Source organism: Petaurus breviceps, unplaced genomic scaffold (assembly GCF_028583685.1).
Source record: "Petaurus breviceps papuanus isolate PSGF00001 unplaced genomic scaffold, PetGlider_PUasm1.0 79, whole genome shotgun sequence".
Classification (NCBI taxonomy): Eukaryota; Metazoa; Chordata; class Mammalia; order Diprotodontia; family Petauridae; genus Petaurus; species Petaurus breviceps.
This window is the reverse complement of record NW_027186523.1, coordinates 2,031,660-2,053,093: the sequence shown is the minus strand read 5'-3', so window position 1 is coordinate 2,053,093 and position 21,434 is coordinate 2,031,660. Positions and strand designations below refer to the sequence as shown.

Below are 21,434 nucleotides of genomic sequence, written 5' to 3'. Positions count from 1 at the left end.
GTGTGTGTGTGTGTGTTTGTGTGGTTTTGTTTGTTTCTTTTAGGAAGTGCTGGGGTCTCAGAGTCCAGAATTTATCGGGAATCCAGAGGGCGTGGGAGCAATGAACCTCACATCAAGCGTCCCATGAATGCTTTCATGGTATGGGCTAAAGATGAACGGAGGAAAATCCTTCAAGCCTTTCCTGACATGCACAATTCCAACATCAGCAAGATACTAGGTAAGAGGTAGATTAGTAATAGTTAAAATGAGCATACTTTTAATTTGCAGTTTTTACAGTTTGTAAAAAGATTTGCAGGCCAGAAAAATTCAGGTTACCTGCTAATATAAAGAATATACATAAATACTGGGGGTTTCTTCCTCTGATAATATACTTCATACTAAAATTTGAACTGTGAGAAGAAAATTGCTTCCATAACTAATTTGGTTCTTGTTTTCCACCAGTTTCAGTGATGAATATAGATATACAGAGATATATATCTACATAAATTATGTGTACATAAAATACACTATTATTTCTTTCTAGCCTTGACCATATTTGCAGAATTAAAAAAAAAACACCTTTTCAACCTTTGCAGCTTTCAGTGTAATATGGAAACGACAGAAACAAAGGTACATTCACGCATTTGTATACAGAAATAGGAAATCCACCCTTTTTTAAAGAAAGCTGTTTAAGTTAAGATCTCAGTTGAAGTCCCAGGAAAACAAGAGAGAAATTTTTCCACTCCTCTCCTTTTTGCCTCCATGCCCTTTCTTTCTATCACTGCCATCAATGTCATCATAAAATATTCATCATGAACAAGTTAAACAAATATATTTCAGTCTTCTAAGAGCTCATCATGAAAACAGAAAATAAACATTATATTATACCAGTAAATTACTATTTGGAAAATAAATAGCAAGCAATTAATGTCTCTCAAGGCTACAAAGTAATAAGTATTACACATAGTAAGTATATAAAGAAAGGGTCTTAACATAGGATTCTGGTTGAGGAAAGAATCTAATGCTAATATAGTTGCCATTAAATATCACTTGTTAAGTCATATTTTTAAGTAAGGTTCCAAGCAGCAGACATTGAACAAATGCTTTTGCCCTCTATGAGTATATAATCTCTGTCACTGCATCTAAGTTGGGAGGGAGGGGTTACATGTGTATGTAAAATATTTTGATGTCTTTTAAAAATTTCTTTTTCTATATAAAAGAACTCTGGTTCATTTGAAAAATAGATTTATAGAACAATAAATGAAATGATTAGAAACATAAATTAACCCATTGTGAATGTGTGTATATTTATGTACATGTGTTTGTGTATATATATATATATACATATGTATGTACATACATATGACCCATTTCCAATTTTTTTGATTGTATGTTTTTTTTTAATTAAAATAGTTTTTTTGTTGAATTAGAAATTACAAGTAATGGAGGGAATACGGGGCTAGAGAAAACCAGAAGTCCCAACTTTTTCTCAAAGAGAATAGATCATGTAGACTATAGGCCAGTGAATTTGACATCAGTTCCTGGGAAAACTCTAGAATATCTAGAATAGAAAATTAAGTGAGGATCACAAAGAGCCAGCATGACTTCAGAAAGAACAATTCACTGTATTCTCATTTAATTTAATTTTTAATAGTTACTAGATTGTAAATATAACATTAATTTTAGCAAAGCATTTGACAAAATCCCTCATTCTTTTCCTGTGAAAAAGAGGGGCACTTAGGTGACGCAGTGAATGGAGCACGGGCCCTGGAGTTAGGAGGACCTCAGTTCAAATCTGGACTCACACACTTAACACAAAAACTAACCGTGTGACCTTGGGCAAGTTGTTTAACCCCAACTGCCCTCCAAAAAGCAAAAAAAAAAAAAATAGGGAAAGATATGGGGTAGAAAATATGCATGTAATAGATTAATAATTGGCTAAATAACCAGAACCAAAAAGTAGTCATTAATGTTTTAATGTCACCTAGGAAAGAGGCAGCCAATGGAGAACCCTATAGGGATCTGTGGTTGATCCTTTGTTGCTTGGATAAGGGAATAGATGGAATGTTTACCAAGTCTGTAGTCAACATTTCAGAGTCATTATTCAAAGAAATTCTTTAAAGTTTATAAGGACAAATGTACAGTCTTATGCTGGAGTTCATAAAAACCAACTTCACAAATACCATAAGAGGAAAGATAAAGATAATGGTTTGTTTGGGAGTTTAGTAGGCTAGAAGATCAATGAGTCAACAATGCATTATGGAAATTAAAGAGAGGCATAGTTTCCAGGCCTAAGGAAATCCCTAAGATCCAATGTATTATTCTCTCTGGTCAGACCATATCTGAATTATCTTCAGTTTGGGGCACCAAATTTTAAGAAGGGCTGTTAAATTGTAAAGGTAAGCAGTCAAGATTGTAAAGTGCCCTAGAATCATTGTAGATGAGGATGAGATCATTTCAGGATGCTTACTCAAAAACAGGACACTTTGTTATCAGGTTGAATGATAAATGGTCTCCAGTATTTGAAGGGTAGTCCTATTGTAGAGGGGTCATATTTACTATGCTTGGCTCAGGAAAAATTAGAGGAAAAAGTTGGAAGGTAAAAAGAGTCAAATTTAAGCTTGTTTTAAGGTAAAACTTTGTAACACCTGGAGATGTCTAATCAATTGATGATGACTTCCCTCTCACTGCAGGGTTTCCAGCAAAGTCTAGATAATCGTTTGTCAGTTATGTTACAGAGTGGATTTCTTACTCAAGTATAGGTTGTACTTGGTGACTTCTGAGATTGTGTGTTATTTAGAATAAGGGGTACTACAGTATTAACAAAAAAAATGATATTTTGTGAAATATTCCAAAATCCTTAAATGAAACAAGAAAGATAACACTATATATATATATATATATATATATATATATATATATATATATATATTTTAAATAGGGCATACTATAATTTCAGTAGAATAGTTTAGTCATGTCAGATACCCTTTCATAGAATAAGAAAAGGATATCGCCTAAATTTAGTAGTTTTTGAGGGTTAATTACAGAGATACCATTTATATACAAAGCAGATTAACAAGGGTCTCTATAGAGGGGATGGCCTCAATATTTAGTCCTAAATAAATAAGTCATCTATGGAAATCTACAAGATTATTCTGAGTGAGTGGCCCATTTCATATAGAAAGTACAAAGAGAGCTTGATTGTTTTGGATAACAACCTCCGACAGCACGCTGCTAATTCATTCTGCTTAAAACAGGCGCTTGAGCTGGGTTGACATTTTACGTGGTCTCTGGGGATCCTAGTTGACATTTTAAAGGGCTTCTAAGCATTTTATAATACCCTAAAATCTGGTTTTAATAAGCCATTCTGCTGAAATTGTTAACATAAGGAATCACCTTTTACTGTTTGGCGCTAGATCAGGGGGATACAGGGACATCTTTTTTTGATTAGACATACAGTAGTTGGAGTAAAATGTGCAAATTCATTACAGACCCCATAGAGGTGACAGACAGTGTAGCTCAGTCCTAGCTCTTCCTTGTTTTGTTGTCAGCTTTAGGAGGAAAAGGGGGCTCTTTAAGACAATGTGAGATGTTTCCTTTATTTTGAACATCAAATATTATTTCCTGGTTTGAACCTTCTTCCTTTGCAATCAAGAGAAATACCCGAATGTCCTCCTTGACAAACATATTTCAAAGGTCTCCTTTTGATTGCAAAAGACCAATCTTTTGAAATCAGCAGGTCCCTCTTAACTGGCCCAGGGTGAGTAACTAGAGACTCCCAGATCAAGTAGGTATTTTCATCTCTTTGTGAGGTATCTAAAATGGCTTTTTCACCATCCATTCTTGGTTTGTTTGGAGGGAATTGTACCAAAGCTTTGTGCAGGGGTCACAGGAATTTTGTTTCCACTGAAAATAGCTGGGAATGGGTCAATGTTTTTCAAGGGATATTTAGAAAATATGAAGTATAGCGTGACCAAAAAAACAGAAATATGACTTATATAGTTAGCAGAAATTTACCCCATTATACTATGTGATTTTGAAAATGTCTGCATTTATTTCATAGTTATATTTAAAGTACTTTGGGACTAGTCATACCCATAAAAATTCCCAGGAATCATTTCCTGGCACCAAGGCATGTTGTCAATGTAGTTGGTTACCAAAACTATATCCCAGGATGCCAAAGAGGTGACAAAGGTTGTACTTGTCATTATCAAGTAATTTTGTTATTTTGTTCTCCTATTTTTCCCCGATATACAAATTACATCTAAATGTATAGCAACGTGCTTCCTGGGATATTTCAAAGGTGCCTGGCATTGTCTGAATCATTTCTGAATAGCTGATATTGAAAATCCTTTTTTTTTTTTGTTCTAAAAGTTTATGTGATTTTAGTTTTCTTTATAAATGAAGTTCATACTTGGAAGATAGCAATTTCTTTGTGCAATCACCTCTCTCCAAAGGGTATTTCTCAGATTTTAATTTGTGATTAATAATGAAAAGATTCAAATATCTTGCAATAACCTTATGGGACAGAGAAAAAAGATTTTAAATATTTTTGTAGGTAACTAAACTGAGCTACACATTTTAGAGATTGCCTGATGGTTAGATAATAAACATTTAGAAACTTCCTAAGTACAGTATGGTATTTAAAATCACTAGTAACCATACTGTTGCTATCATTTTCCATGTATGCAAGAAAGAATGACTTCTTTCCTCTTTGGAAAGCTGTAATGCCAAGGTATATAATTGCCATCTTTTACCCCCAAAGGCCCAATCCTTCTTTTATGTTCCTCACTTCCTAAATATACTAGTAATCTTTAATCAGCATTTGCAAAAGTAGCAAACTTCATTGTAAAAATGCCTAGTGACTTGCTTTTGAAGCCAAGAATTATATGCAGTAGATATAGAAAGATTACTGGACTAAGAGTCAGAAGAAAGGTTCTTCTTCAAGCTTCTACTATTTAATAGTCTTGTTTCCTTAGGAAAGTCATAATTTCTCAAAAACCTCTTTCATCATCTGTAAATTGGGGATTATAAGACCTTTCCTGCCCAGCTCACAAGCTCACTATGAGGACCTAATGAAATTTGGTAGAAATAATAACCAGTAGGTTATGATTACAAATCTATTTGCATTATAATGACTATGTTTCAGTATAGTATGCTTTTCCTTATGTGTACTTTACTTTACCTTGATTAGTTGTGTTGCCTTGCAATTTTTTAGTTACTAGAATAATACCCTCTCAAGTTTCCAGTCATGTAGTGTTCTACATGGATGCTACACTGAAGTAATATATTTGTGAAGACTCTATTTTTATCAATTAATCTACAAGTACATATCATCAGAGTAAAAATTTAGGGTATCATGTAAATAATACACAAAAAATATACTCAGTTAGAATGATTTGGCTTTTTGTATACACAGACTATGGAAATCTACTCTGATATGAAAACATCCAGGAAAAAAAATCTACTTTCTAGTTATTCTGTATTAAATACATCAAAAAATTACTCTATTTATATCTATCATAAAAATTATGTTGAAATACCTATCAATGATAATCAACCTTTTTATTTTTACAAGAATTGGGCTTCTGAAGCAAAACACATTTCTTTACAATATGACAAATGCTATTTTTAACAAGAGAAATCAAAGGATAGAACACGCTGAAATGATGATACTTGCCTTTGAAGCTTCCTTAAAGAACTTAGAATAAAACATTTAGTACCAGTATATTCTAATGGAATAAACACAGACCAGACTGTCAGAAATCTTGAATTTTTGCCATAGTATCAACAATGTCTTTTGAAAAAAATTATTTCACGTGTATAAAGTGGAGATAATCACACCATGTGAGCCATCCACAAGACTATACATCCAATCCAAAAAAAGAAATGAACATAATAGGCATTTACTACCACTAATAATTCAATTCAACAAGAATTTATTACGCACCTACTATGTTATTGGAAATATATGCAAGGACTGAAAAAAAGGAAAAATTCTCTTCACTTAAGGAATTTATATTCCATTAGCATGGATGTATAGAGAAATAGATGTAGATAAGTATGTATTAGGTACATATAGAGCAAATACAAAGTAATTTCTTTTGAAGGAGTCTGGAAAAAGCATTAGACATTGGAGAAGTCATTAAAGGTCTCCTGTAGGATTTGATCCTTGAGTTAAGATCTAATGGAAAATAGCTTGTTCAGAAGGACAGAGGCAGAAAACAATGTCATGTGTGGGAAAGCAAAGAGGCCAGTTTGGCTGGAAAATACAATGCTTGAGACAAAGTAAAGTAATAATCAATAGAAAATAATTACTGCATCATTCTTGTGGGAGACAACATAAAAATCTGATGAATTTGTAAACTATGAAATTAGAAACACAATTAAATATGAAATGTTCCACAGAAGATAACAGCAATAATAATGCCTCAGTGTTTTACATTTGTAAAACTTTCTTTATAACAACCCTGTGAGGCATATAGTACCAAAATTATTACCCTCATTTTTTGCATTCTAGAGCACTAAAGTTAGGAAGGCTTACCTGAATTTCCCATGATCACACAGCTAATAAGTATCAGAGCCAACTCTTGAACACAACCCTGATTTCAGGTTGTGATCTACATATTTAATTTTTAAACTTCTAATTCCTTCGTAATTTCTTTAATTTCTTTCTGGATGACTTTTTGGAAGTCATATCTACTGCTTTGGTGAATAAATTTTTCAATATGTACTCTGAATTAAAAATACAAAAGTTCTTGGGTTTATCTATCAAACATACTCATTTATAATGGATATATTCATTTATCATGTCACGTCATGACTCAAATATGCATGGGACACAAGATAAATAGTATGCATTTTGTTTGCTAGCTTTTCATTCTAGAGCCACATACCATAGTCTAACATTATGCAAAGTCATGTCTCCATTTGAAAACTGGATTGTCAACTTCTCTAAGTGGGTTATCCACCAACAATGAGAACTTGGAATCTCTGCATCAGATACTTTGGCACAACAATCCTAAGAAATATTGGATCTAGTCTAACTTTACAGTAACAAGAACTATAAGAAGAGAAATTTCTAAGAGAGAAGCTTCTGCCCTAGCAGCCCTTTATATCTCTGCTGTGAAGGAGAGAGGTTTTGTTGTCTGTTCTTTAGAACCATCGATGGTTTTCCAATTAAAGCTTCCCTTTAATTATCTTTTCATGTTTTCATTGTTGTAGTCATCATCTGTATATTCTTATAGTTCTCATTTTTTTTACTCCAAGATCACAGAAATCTTCCTATTTTAAAAAAATTCCTTATAGTAATGAGTTTAAAAAAAAAACGTAGTTTTGTATTATTTAGTTATGTGTCATGACCGAGCCTATATGCAACATCTGTTTTTCTTGAGGTGAACAAACATGCTTGTAATGCAGGTGCTGCCTTCATTAAGGAAGAAGAAAACCAAGGATTTACTTTTAAGATTTAAATTTGACAGAAAAGTTTGAGCACATTTCAAGGAAAACCAAACTAATAGGAAATGCAGTGGCAACACAATAGGTTACATTTGTTCCATACCCAAAGCCTGATTTTCTATAGGCATAGTATGATTTCTTTTAAATTCGGTGGCTGTGAGCTGGTTGTTTACATTCATCTCTGAACTGCAGTGAGCAGTTCTATGTGGACAGCAAAGTTGCTGTACAAAAATTATTTTAATAGTGTCTTCATCACCTCCACTTTAGCATGGAACATAACTTAAACCTGAATTTTGACTTTTATAACAGTCAACTAGCATTTATTAAGAGCTTACAGTAATATTTTACTGTACAAACATGCTGTATTCACATATAGGATTTTTTAGCCATTCCCAAACTGATGGACATTTACTTTGCTTTCTATTCTTTGTTACCATAAAAGATACTCTAAAGCTTATTGTTTCAGCTAAACATTTTCTTGTTGTTGTGGGGTTTTTTTGGGGGGTGGGGGGGTGGGAAGGAGGTTATTATCAGGAGGATTTATGAGATGGACCCAGTATTGAACCAAATCTGTATAAATCCTTACAATTATAACATTTCAAAATACTAGGATCCTTGCACAAAAGATTCCAAACAAAGTAGACCTATTCCAAAAATATTCTATAATTTGGTATCCTTGGAGTACTAGCTTTGAAAATGATCATAAGGACATTATTTTTTGTGTTTATCTGGAGAATACTCCATGATTGAGCTAGATAATGAGACTTTAAGAGTTTAGCATTAGCTATCCAGAGAATGTGACCTGACCAGCAGGATTCATATTGATGATACTTGTAGCAATAGATATATAAAAGCAATAATAAATCAAAAAGTATGCTATTGAGGTTTTTAACTATAGAAAGAATAAAATAAATGCATCCTCCAGGCATAAGCTTTCATACAATGAGGCTGATTTTTATGGAGTTGTTTTTCTAAATCAGAACTATGTACATCTATAAATCTACATAACACATGAGTATCTAGGCATATATATGTATATATACATATATGTATATTTCTAACAGGAAATTATGGTAAAGGGATAGTTATTTTCCTTTTCTCCGCATGGTTTCAGGCCATATTACCTAGACTAAATGTACCCATTTACAAACAGGCATCTTGGAAAGATGGCTATTAACAATACAAAGTGAGGTTACCTATCACTTGAGATAAGCAGAATAAACAAGCTTTATGAACTTTGCTTTGATGATTCTGGAAGCCAAACAAAAGCAACAGTATTAGTTCCTAGGTGGGCTGGGCTTTTCTTCAGTTGATTCTGTTTATCTCCTCCAAGCTAATATACCTAATGGTTTTAGAATACCCTAAATGGTTTTTTCAAATTTGTGCAGGGCTACACTAATCACTTGCAGATAGGTATGCCTATCTGCAAATGAGCTGATTCCCCCATATGAGCTATAATATAAACATAACAGTATCAGCAGAATCAAGAAATATAACTTGCATGGAGAATTTACTGAAATGATTTAGCAAAAAATAAAAAACTCCCAAGAAGTTTTTTTTTGTATTTTTATTTTATTTTATTTTATTTTATTTTATTTTATTTTATTTTATTTTATTTGTTTTAGCCAAACTAGAACTGAATTAGAGGAAAAGGGGCAGGGAGAGCCGAGGGTGGAGGGTGCCAGAAAATATTCTCTGGTTGATCTAGTTAGCTTATCTATGAACTCAGAAGTGGTACCTGGGAACTGGGGTTTGTCTTCCAGAGAGAACTCCTGCTGCTGCCACCTGGAGGAAGTTTCCTCATTTGGGAGTTCCTTATGCCCATGACATTACAGGTGCAGTCCCTGTCTCTATTATTATATGCTAACTCAAGTTGAAATTTTACTTCGAAACTAATAAAAACTATTAAAGTTATGTATCTGGAGGAGGAAATGGCAAACCACTCCTGTGTCTTTGTCAAGAAAACCCCAAATGATGTCATAAAGAGTCAGACATGACTGAAAAATGACCAAATACACACACACACCCCATCATGCTCATTTCTCTCACTTTTTATTTAGTCATTGTATAATAAATATATTATATATTTATTGCATTTAATATACATTTGTTGTTAAAATACATAATAAATGTATAGTATTATACAGAAATATATTTAGTAATATATAAATATATTTATTATAATAAATATATTAGCAATGCCTATAATTTATAAATAGGTGAATATTTAAATAGAATTTTAATGTAGACATAATCCAGTACTCAAATAGATTTGTGATCTCATCATTTTCCTGTTAATAAATCACAACTTATTTATGTCTGCCTGATCTATGCAGTGTTCCTTCATGAAGAGGCATTTTTTTCATTGTTTCATGGGTCACCACAACCAAAGAAATAACCAACAAGTGTCCAGACTAATGATGAGAAACTTCTCTATCATCAGCAAGATGGGGGTCCTATTACTGGTTACTTGCTCAGAGTATTCCCAGCACCATAGACCTTGCCAAAGCCTGTACTTCTCACATCTCACAGAAACATATCCATACCATTATCAGATATAGGAGCAGAACTTTGAGAAGGAAAGTAGGCATATTTAATTGAAATGATGGCTTTAGGGTGTGTGTGTGTGTGTGTGTGTGTGTGTGTGTGTGTGTGTGTGTGCGCGCGCGCGTGTGTGTGTGCGTGTGTGTGTGTGTCTGTGTGTGTCTGTGTGTCTGTGACCATATATACATTTTAGGTGGCTATGCTACATATTCTGTATATCTGACTGGCTGAACCCAGACTCACACATTGGACTCCCTCCCGCCAAATATTTTTGATCTAGTAACACTGGCCTCTTTATTGTTCCTGGAACAGAATACATTCTAACTTCCCATCCCTACTGCCCAGAATGCTTTACCTCCTCATCTCTGCCTCCTGGCTACCTTCAAGTACCAGCTAAAATTCTACTTTCTTCTGGAAGCCTCTCCTAAGCTCTCCTAATTTTAGTGCCTTCCTTCTGTTGATTTTTCATATTTATTCTACATAAAGCTTGTTTGCACAAAATGTTTACATGCTCTGTCCTCCATTAGATGTGAATTCCTAGAGGACAGGAACTGGCTTTTACCTTTCTTTGTAGCTTCAGTATTTAGCACACTGTTGGCACATGTTGTTGTTCAGTCGTTTTCAGTTATCTCCAACTCTCTATGACCCTATTTGAGGTTTTGGTTCTCCAACTGGGCAACTAGGAAGCAATGGTCCTAGAATCAGGAAGATCTGAGTTCAAATCTGGTCTCAGCTACTTAGAACCTGTGGTGACCCTGGGCAAATCACTTAACCTTGTTTGTCTCAGTTTCCTTATCTGTAAAATGAACTGGAGAAGGAAGTGGCAAACCACTCCAGCATCTTTGCCAAGAAAACCCCAAGTGAGGTCACAGAGAGTCGGACATGACAGAAAACTAAGTGAACAACAGGCATAGCTAAAAAGAAATGTATGTGAGAAAGACTTATAGCTGTTAAGTAGGTTCATTATGGCATGACTCTCAAAAACACTAATCCTATCTCTTTTTTGGACCAAATTTGTGTTTTTATTGGTGTTGTGAACTTCTAGTGGTGAAACTCCCTTCATCAATGAAGATTGGCACAAACTCTGCAATGTAAAGACTTAGATTAGAAAGTCGCCCCCCAAAAAAGAGATACAGGCAATGGGGTATAGAAATCCATCTTGCCCTACAAGAAAGTAAGGGGGAAGAGGATAAGGGGAGGAATGGGGGGAGGATATATGAGAGGGCAAACTGAGGGGAGGAGTAATCGATATGCTTGTCATCTTGGGGAGGGTATAAGGGGAGGGATGGGGAGAAAATGTGGAGCTCAAAATCTTGTGGAAATGAATGTTGGGCACTAAAAATAAATAAATAAATAAATTCTGGGGGGAAAAAAGGTTGCCCAAGGGTTGGAATCCAGAGCTTCCTGACTTTGAAGCAAATGACTACAACAAACTTCTCTATTGTTCCTTTAATGCTAATTTGGGCTATATTAATGGGATGAGAAGGCACAGAATGATGGAGATGATTGCTCTGCTTTCATCAAATCACATCTGGAATTCTGGATGTGCTTTATTAACATGGAGCATATCCAAAGGAGTCTCAGCCTGTTGGCTGGGGAACTTAAAACTGACTCATGGAGTTTAAAGAAACAACAGTAATTTTTGCACATTGTATGTGCTTAGTAAATATTTAGTGAATTTTTGTTTATCCTGCAGGACCATACAGTAAAAATGCCCTGTCCTTATAAGCTGGCACAGCATGTTTTTCCTGATGAAATATGTCATGTGGACTTTGGAACACGTACAGATATTCTGTGATTGTTTTCTGTTTACTGTGTGACAAAGAGGAACCTTTTGATTGGCTGCTAGACCAAAATTCAGGGTGCATACCCAAGACAATAACCAGCCATATCAATCCCTCTCTCTCCTTGGCTGCATTCAAGTAAGGAGGATGAAATAGTACAATCCTCTGGGTAAAGAAAGAAGCCTTTATCTCCTTTCTTCTTGGGCTGTGATTAATCAAAAGGCCTCTTTTTGACCCACAGTAATTTTACAGGAACTAGTCAAAGCATACCTGCACATGCTCCAAAGTCCACATGGTGAATTATACTATGCAGAATGATTGCACATGCTCATAAGGACTGGACTTTCACTGGCCAATATCTCATTACATTTGGATCATATTTGGAGTGTTTCTCTTTGAAAAGAGAAGACTTAAAAGAGATAATATGTCCCCATTCAAATAAAGATTAACATATTGAAAATGTATTCTTTGTAGATCTAGAGAGCAGAACTAGGACCAATGGGTAACAGATTTTAGTTCAACTTGAAGGAAAATTTCCTAAAAGTTAGAACTGTCTAAAAACACAATAGGCAGCTTAATGACGATCAATCTCTAAGGTGCCAAAAGATACCATTATAGACTTCTCTGACATTTCTTCCCTTCACGTAACTATGCTTTAGCTAACTGGACATCTCATTTCCCAACATTTCCTGGAATGTTCTATCCCCTTACCTTTGTTTAGACTATTCCTTACACCTTGAATTTCTTTTTTCTTGCACCTTATTTCCCCCTTACCATCTAAATCTTACCTGTTCTTCAAGAATCAACATAATTTTCCCCCATAATGTCTTGCATTATCACACAGGGTGAAACGTGATGTCTCCTTCCTCTAAATCTGCTTTGTGCCCTTATTTATTCCCCTCTTTTTGTCTTTTATTTGTTTGGGCACATGTCATTTCTTTCCTCGCTAGAATAGAAGCTTCTTGAAAGCAGGGATCACATGTTGTTCCTCCTTGTTTCCTTCTTGTCTCCTACAGCCTGTAAACTGAGTATCATAGATGAAGGAAGGAATAACTAGTCCTTTGAGCTATTCAATCGAAATGCATGATGAAACATAAAAGGATTTTTACATTATATCAGAATTCAATGTCAAAATGAAGCATGTTTCTATTCAAATTAGTTGTGTGCTATAAGAGCACATCAGAGTTTTAATATTTTGCTGGGGAATTTGATTTAATTACTGATATGAAATAAGCAAAAAAAATAGGACTATAAATTAATTATCATCACATCTGTAGCATCCCAAAAACTCAGTCAAAGCCTCTCTTCTTAAAGTAGTAGGATTTACACTTTATACCTACAAGTCAAACCCATTTATTAATACCCAAATTTTGACCAATATTGTAGCCCCAGATTTACATTTTTTTCTGAATGCTTTTCTTTTTTAGGATGTTTTCAGATGCCCAAGTTAGAATATGCTAACTGCTTTTTTTATAGGCTCTCGCTGGAAAGCAATGACAAACCTAGAAAAACAGCCATACTATGAAGAACAGGCTCGACTTAGCAAGCAGCACCTGGAAAAATATCCTGACTATAAGTATAAGCCCAGGCCAAAGCGAACCTGCCTCGTAGATGGAAAAAAATTGAGGATTGGTGAATATAAAGCAATTATGCGGAACAGACGTCAAGAGATGAGGCAATATTTTAATGTTGGGTATGGTTCATTCGTTATTTTTTCTTCTAAATTGGGAAAAAGCCTTTATATTTATTACACTTAGTGGTATACCAAACTCACTTGATTAGTAACAACATAACATTTTAATACGAGTATGCAGACAACCTAAGTAGAAGGGTATTTGAAAACTGCCAACCAAGTCCCCTAGAGACAGTGAAAAAAAATTAAAAATAATAATGGGCTGGATGGAGTAATGGATAGGGAACTATCCTTGAAATAAGGAATGCCTGAGTTCAAGTCCTGCCTCTGGTATATACTGGCTATGTGACCCTGGACAAGCCTTTCAATTTCTTACGGCTTTAACAACACTGCATTGCAGAAAATGTACCATTTTGGATAGTTAAGGAAGTTTCTGCATCTGGGACCTTCCTTTATCAAGGGAATTACAGATCCTGTCCTTATTCCTAATAATAATAGCAAACATTTGTATAGTACTTCTAAATTAGCAAAGTATTCATTTATTAAAATAAATTAATTTATATGAAAAGTCATCAAATTCTTTAAACTGAAATTTGACTTGTATTAGCTTACATAACATTCTAAAAACAAGAACTTCAACTAAAATGTTTCAAATTTGCAAAAACAAGGACAAGCTACTAGATTTATAAATCAAATTCCAAATTTTAGTAGCTTCTTTGGTTCATTAAATCAAATTCTGTTACTTGCAATCTTTAATAAGATGAATAACTATACTTCTTGAAACAAGAAGTAATAGTTCGCTTGAGGTCAATGTGCCATGAAGCTGCTTTCAGACATAAGGAAACACTTGACTAGGTGAAGAATGAATGTTTAGATGAAAAAGAGGAAATCATAAACTGTAACATATGATTCAAACCAAATATGTACTCTTTCAGAATATTTGTATTTAGCATAAGGATTATACTCAAGGAACAGTGAAGCTGTGGGACAGAGAAGATTTCCATTCTTAATAGATGATGTTCATTTTAGGAGTTTCCAACTCTGTCTCATACGCTAAGACTTCTGAATCTAGATAAAAAGAACGGTGACATTACAATGTGTTTCCCATAATGGTACTAGTATAATGGAATATACATACCATCTCATATGATATGGAAATAGCAAGTGCATATGTTTAAAAAACTGAGGATTTAAGGACACTCAAACTTCTTGGAACAATAAATCCTGGGCCTAGCATGGCTGGAATTCAAGAAATAAAAAGTATTTTCACATCTTCCCTATACTCCTCCATTTTTGAAAAAAAGGTTCTCTTTACTGCCTCCAACACTGTGAAGAAGTACCCAGCTTAATGTTTGCCAGTTCCTGGAAAAATGCCATACATGGAATAGTTGAACATAAATGAATGAATTAGTCAAGGGTAAACTATTGATTATTACCTATCCTTACTATAAATCTCCTTGTCCCTCTATAATGAGAATGGGAATTTGAAGATCTTCCCTGACCCTTAATAGACCTGCGGGGAGTTTGAAGACCTCCCCTGCTTTGAAAGTAAACTCTACCCCCTAACAGGCTGAATGCAATCACATGGAGTCTGTGATGGAGGGAATTTGCTGAAGGGTGCAGCAAAACCCACAGGAAGCAGAATATCATGCAATATTTATAATCATAGTCTTGATTGTGATCATGGGTGTGGTAAATATTGCATTGGCACTACACCCTCTCATTACAGTTGCCCCCAGACTCTAATGGGGATAGCTACATTGTTTTAGTCTCAATTTTGGGTTCTTTCCACTTCCTTGTTAATCACATTTGTCAATCAAAATTCTGTCACCTCTATATTTGAATCATGGAGTAGATTCAAGCCCTATATTGTCTATATGACCATAGGTTCAGAAATGGGGGTAAATTTGCTATAAGAGGGCATAAAATAGGTATGATCATGTTGGCTGTTTCTTGAAATCAGACACTGATGCCCAAAATGTTATTGGTTTGAGATGGGTAAGTTTACCACCGCTTCTGAAGTACCCAAATTCTCTTCTTCTATTTCCAAATATAGGCAACAAGCACAGATCCCAATTGCTACGGCTGGTGTTGTCTATCCTGGAGCAATTGCCATGGCAGGAATGCCCTCCCCTCACCTGCCCTCAGAGCATTCGAGTGTGTCCAGCAGCCCAGAACCTGGGATGCCTGTGATCCAAAGCACTTATGGTGTAAAAGGAGAGGAGCCGCACATCAAGGAAGAAATGCAGGCCGATGATATCAATGGAGAAATCTATGATGAGTATGATGAAGAAGAGGATGACCCAGACGTGGACTACGGGAGTGACAGTGAGAACCATATTGCTGGGCAAGCCAACTGATAAGAGTCCGACGAGCGTGGTGACCCTAGGGGGCCCGACGAAGCCCCAGCTGGTTCATCCCTACCAGCGGCCAAGCACATTAACTTTCTCATACACTGACTGTTATTTTAACTGTTAGTCTTAACTAGTTGGGACATCAGCTGACTAATAGACCTCAGCCTGCATCAAAAGGCTTTGGAAGGAGAAAAAATAAAACAGCAACAATATCAACAACAAGAGATTGAAATAAGCTATGGGTAAAATAATGCCAGTAATTCAGCTGCTATATCCAAGCACTGAAGTCTTACCCGTCAACTCTTTTTTTTTTTTAAATAAACTTTATGGCTGTTTGTTCTACAATGTTCTAGAAATTCTCACTCAGGTACACAGTGCCAACAAGTGGCTTGTGAATGTGTTTTGTTGTTTTGTGCTACAGTTTAAAAAAATAATAATTTTTTTTTGTTTTGTTTTGGTAATGCACCTGACAGAAAAAAAAAGAAAGATAAACTTCTCTTTACTCCCTTCCACTGTCTCCATCTCTATACCTTTGCATATTTTAGGGGTGGAAGTGTATGAAAGGGGAAGAGGGAAAGAGAGCCTGTTTTTTTTTATTTTTATTTTTCTGCCATCTGATACCCAATAGGCAATTATTTTCTTCATCGAGGACTTGGTTCATCTATTGCACACCACACTGCGTCTTTGAGCAAGTGCCAAATTTGTACTGAAGTGTTGAACTAGTTCATTTTTTTGGTTTGTTTTCTGTTCTTTCTCAGTTAGGACAGTGTTATGTCTTAGACAATCCCTTAAAGAACCTAATATACCAGCAGCTGGTGAGATTTGAATTTTTTTTTTTTTTTTGGAAACTGTAGGTGCCGTTCTCAGGTGAAAAGAGAGAGAGAGAGAAAGAGAGACATAAAAAAAAATTTAGAGAAAAATATTTTCTGACCTTGGATTTTTGTGTGTATGTGTGTATGTTTATGGTACTAATAAGAATAATATTGGACCATTGTGAGTAAAACCCACATCTGGGGATGAAATCCCACATCCTCTAAGTGACTGGTCTGGAAGTAACTTTGACCTTTAATTTGCACTTCAAATGACAACTTAACTTAATCAAGTATGGGGCTCAGAAATTATGTTTTTAAACTTCTAATATTATCTTCATTGGATGGATCTGGTGGTCCTATTTAACAGAAGTGTGCATGTATAACACAGAAGCCACTAACCATACACAACCTGTTTGCAGATGCCTTTTTCCCTTTGATGATTAGTTTCACTAACCTTTGGCTATTTGAGGGTTTTGTTTCATTTTGTTTTTGCTAAGATCCTTTGACCTGTATGATTATGAGTAAGTCTGGCCTTTTGGCAGAAATTGAGTAAGCATTTTTCTTCAACATTCCATTCTTTTCTAACCAGGAATTGGATCTGGTGATTTTTTTAAGGTGTTGTGTTGTGTAAATTTTTCCCCCCATTTTTCTTTGTGATGAGATAGAGTCTCTTTGTATTTCACGATGATGAAAATAACAAATATTTTCACATAGTAGACAGCAGGATTCAATTAAAAAGCAACTATAGCCAAAGTAAATTGATAATATCTGAGCTCTAGCCACCATTGTCTGCTGAACTTGCCTTTGCTAAAAACGTCCTCTAAAGATATTCTCCTGAGGCAGGGTGTGTGCACATAGAGAGACAACAGGTGATGATTGCTTTATTTATTTATTTTTTTGCTTGCCAAAGGGCCACTAAAAGTGTGAGGCCTTTGCAAATAAATGCAGACTTTCCAAGGAAATTGCCAACAATGGTCATGAAACAGGACAGTATACCAACCAGTAATTTGGATGTGTGATGTTATTCACTCCATCTTTTTACTCAACCCCGCCACTTCCTGACCTATACTCCCAGCCCCACCAATTTGGATTTATACCTCTGAATAGGAACAAAATATCCTTTTCATTTTTTCTCTCTCTCAAAAGACTTGCTCTGGGGTTCTGCTTGGAGGAGCTATTCATATCCTGCATGTCAGAGATTTTGTTTCCTTTGTTCTTCTGTTTGTATTTGATGACTGTATATTTCAGTTGAACTGACTCTTCTTGCTAGTATTGTGATGATGATGATGATGATGATGATAATGGTCAGCTGTTCCCAGATTAGTAAATTATGTATAATTTATTTTATTTCCCCTATTCTATTTTATTCTATTCTGAATTGGAAATGCAGCCAACAAAGCTGTTAAGATATTTAAAGCTAATTTCCCTTCTCCAACTTTTTACATATATAGTACAAAAAACTATATATATATATAAATATATAAAATATATATACAAAAAACTCACTTATCCCAACATCTTTTTTCCCTCCCTTTTAAAAAAATTTTGGCCTCAGCGATGTCAAGTTCTGATGTTTATTATGAAGGAGTGAATTAATGGGAGTGTTGTGTTCAATCTTAATTAACTTCTGCTCTCTCATCACTCATTTTAGTTATTTAATTACCACAGTCATCTAGAGCCAATTTTTTGTTTTGTTTTGTTTCTTTTTTTTTTTAAGCACTCTGTTTGGATAAGGAAAAACTAGACACTTGTTTTTATATCATTATTAAGTACAATGTGAAAACAGATTTTTAAAAATTTGTTCCCTGTCTTTGTGAACAAATTATTTCTGACTTATGTGGGTTCACCTCTCACGTTTGCTGGATGCTTATTTTCCACCATGTTAGAAATATGCTTTGTTTTAATTTTGTGACTTTGGGCTACAAGGATACTTTGTTTTAGCTCCAGGTAGGGGCCACCAAGGCATTCATGGTTAGAGCCAATTGTGACACCCTTGTGAATAAATGACAAAACCTTTTTTTTTTTCTCCCTGAAGGAGAAGGCCACATCTTCTACTCTGGGTTGTTCATTGTGAACTTTAACAAAACTTTAATTTTAAACTCAGAAATAAATGTTATTAAATAAGATGTGTGCCAGAAAGACAAAACAAGTGTAGTCCAGAGCATAAAGCAAGCCAGCAACCCTATATCATATTCCTCACCTCTGCCATTTGACTTATGGGATGGCACTTTCTATTCCAGTTTTCCCTTATTATTTAAAAAATTATGCTAATTTATAAAATGATTTAAAGTTTATAGGTTACTATGTTAACTCATTGCCTTTTCTACATTTGATTGGTTGACAATACTGTAATGTCATAAAGCCTTATTTTTCTCCTTGCTTTTGTTTGTGCTCCATGGTACCCATGATAGACAAGCTGGAGGAAAAGAAGGTAGTTTTCATCTAAAATAGACAACAAAGGTATTAGTCTATATCTTAATCTGGCATCTCTATTCTTGGTCCCTTTCACTATTCCTCTTGTGTCCACACACACTCCTCCCTATGGCAGCAGTTCAATGGAATACATTTGGTGAATATTTAAGAGACAAGCACTGGAGAAAGTGGATTAAAGTTGCTTATATTTAAGCTGTTAATAATTTGGCTGGTTACCTCAATGGAATGAAATATAAACCTTTTCTCAATACATTCATGCCTTAAGTTAGTCAAACAAATTTTTAAATACATTTAGCATCTGAATTTAACAGCAATGTAATCAGGCCCCAGAAAGAATAATAACTATTGTTCTAATATATAATTAGTTGGGTGACCAAATGGTCTTACAACAAATAAATATGAAAGAATGCCTTTCTTTCATGACATAAATTCAAAGATTTGGTTTATGCATAGAATTTTTCTTTACTTAAATCATTATTAAAAAGTAAATTGTCTTCAACTTTTTTATATTCCATTTTCATGTTTTTTTTTTCTTAATCCAAAGACATGAGCAGTTATTTGTCCCTGAGGAAGCCTCTCATATCACATTTTAAATAACAAAAATAGTTACACTTTCACCCATTCTACTAGGTGGATTGTCCACTTGTAACTAAAGAATTACATACTATATTCACATGTGTAGATTTATGAAATATTGGTCTACCGAGTTACTGACAAAATAAAAACTACAGTTTTGCAAGGAAAAAATAAGTCCACTTAAAGTGAATTCAAGTAGCTCCTTATCTTATAGGGCATGGGTATGTGTTTAGCTTGGCTTCTAGAGTATTTACATTTAAAAATTTTCTTCTGTCAGTTTCGCAGACTGAAGATGATGTCATGTTGGGTTTTCTACTGATTGATTTCTATCCTCCCCAGTGTTTCTGTCACTGGTTCACTAAAACAGTATTTATATAGCTCCATTGGCTCTAAAGCTCTTGGTCCTTCTTACGGTTTGAATTTTACAAGTGAAAAGGAAAAAAAGAGAGAGAGACAATCAAATGCCTGGAGCTTAAAACAAAGTATGTGCAACCTACCATCTCACTTGAAATTTAATAAGAGAAATAATTATGTAAATATAACATAGAGTTATAGATTTATATTTTGTTCATAACACATAGTGTAATATAAGTTGTATATTTTCATGTTTTTGGTTTTATGTTATCATTCATGCCACAATAAAAAGAAAATCGGAGTTTATGTACTCTTAAAAAAAAAGATGTGGGTTGCCACCATCCTGTTTTTGTTTGTTTTTGTTTTTGTTTTTTTGCATTCCCCTTTTTCAGTATTACTGCCCTAAAGGCACCAATAAAAACAGCAAATGTGTTCTTTACCTATTACACTGTGTTTCTTTTTCCCAATTCTTATTATAGAAATGTGATCTTTAGTCATATTGTCAAAAAACAAAACAGGGAATGTTCATTTCTTTTTCTTTTTGTTTTCAATGTAAATAATCATTGCTTTTGATTCTCAAACACTAAAAATACCATGATTGAGAGGACATGATTGTTATGGGTATGTGGATAAAAACCAGTTTATTACTTAAAACTAATCTCTTTCATTTTGCATTTTAAAAAGTGAATAAGAAAAGAGGCAGTTCTGGTTTAGTAAGATCAGGTTGAAAGAACTTAGTATAAAGTTGAGTTCTTCAAATGGAAAATGACTATTTTCTGTAAGATTTCACTATTTTGGTTTTGATCTGAGAACTGAGTGCTTAATTCTTAGAACTAGACAATAATATTAGATGTACAGCCAAATCCCATCGTAAAGCATCTCGCGAGCTATGCCACAAATTTTGATTATACAGTCAACTCAAGTAATGACTCTTTTTTGCCCTGCCAGTTCTTGTGTATCTCTCATTTCTTACAACTTATAAAGTTTTCAACATGGTTTTTATCCTGATTTCTTGACATAGAATCAATTCTGTTCAGTTCCCACAAACATTAATTAAGTGCCTACCACTGCCTCGACCCAAGTTCAGGTCCTCATCAACCTTCAAATGGACTATTGTAATAGCCTATTAACTGGTCTTGTCCCATTTCAATTCATTGTTTATACCACTGCTCATGTAATCTTCCTAACAAACTGTTCAGTTAAAATAATTCCCCTTTTCAAAAACTTTTAGTGGTTCCACATTAGTTATGGCATATAAAATCCTAAATCTATCATGATCTGCAACCAACCTAGCATTCTGGTTTCATTTCAAACATTCAAAATTCCACTTAAACTAAATTACTCACTGTCCCATATTCATGCCCTCAGCTTCCTTCAAGGTTCAGCTCAGGTGCCACCGCCTCCAGGAAGTCTTTCATGATTCCAAATCTTTGTTAATTCTGTCTTCTTCCTCAAATTTTTCATGTGTATATTTGTATTTTTTAATATCATATTTCACTCAGAATGT

General features: G+C 34.6%; 1 protein-coding gene across 1 annotated transcript in view; it reads left to right on the top strand.

Moving 5' to 3' along the window:
- The window catches only part of LOC138175785 (transcription factor SOX-5), a 503,395-nt gene extending 483,025 nt beyond the window's left edge, over nt 1-20,370 (top strand). The window contains exons 14-16 of the mRNA XM_069106265.1: nt 44-217; nt 13,242-13,458; nt 15,455-20,370. Coding sequence (XP_068962366.1) covers nt 44-217; nt 13,242-13,458; nt 15,455-15,758 — 695 coding nt within the window. The 3' untranslated portion in view covers nt 15,759-20,370. The remainder of the gene's footprint in view (nt 1-43; nt 218-13,241; nt 13,459-15,454) is intronic.
- Nucleotides 20,371-21,434: the final 1,064 nt, after the last annotated feature.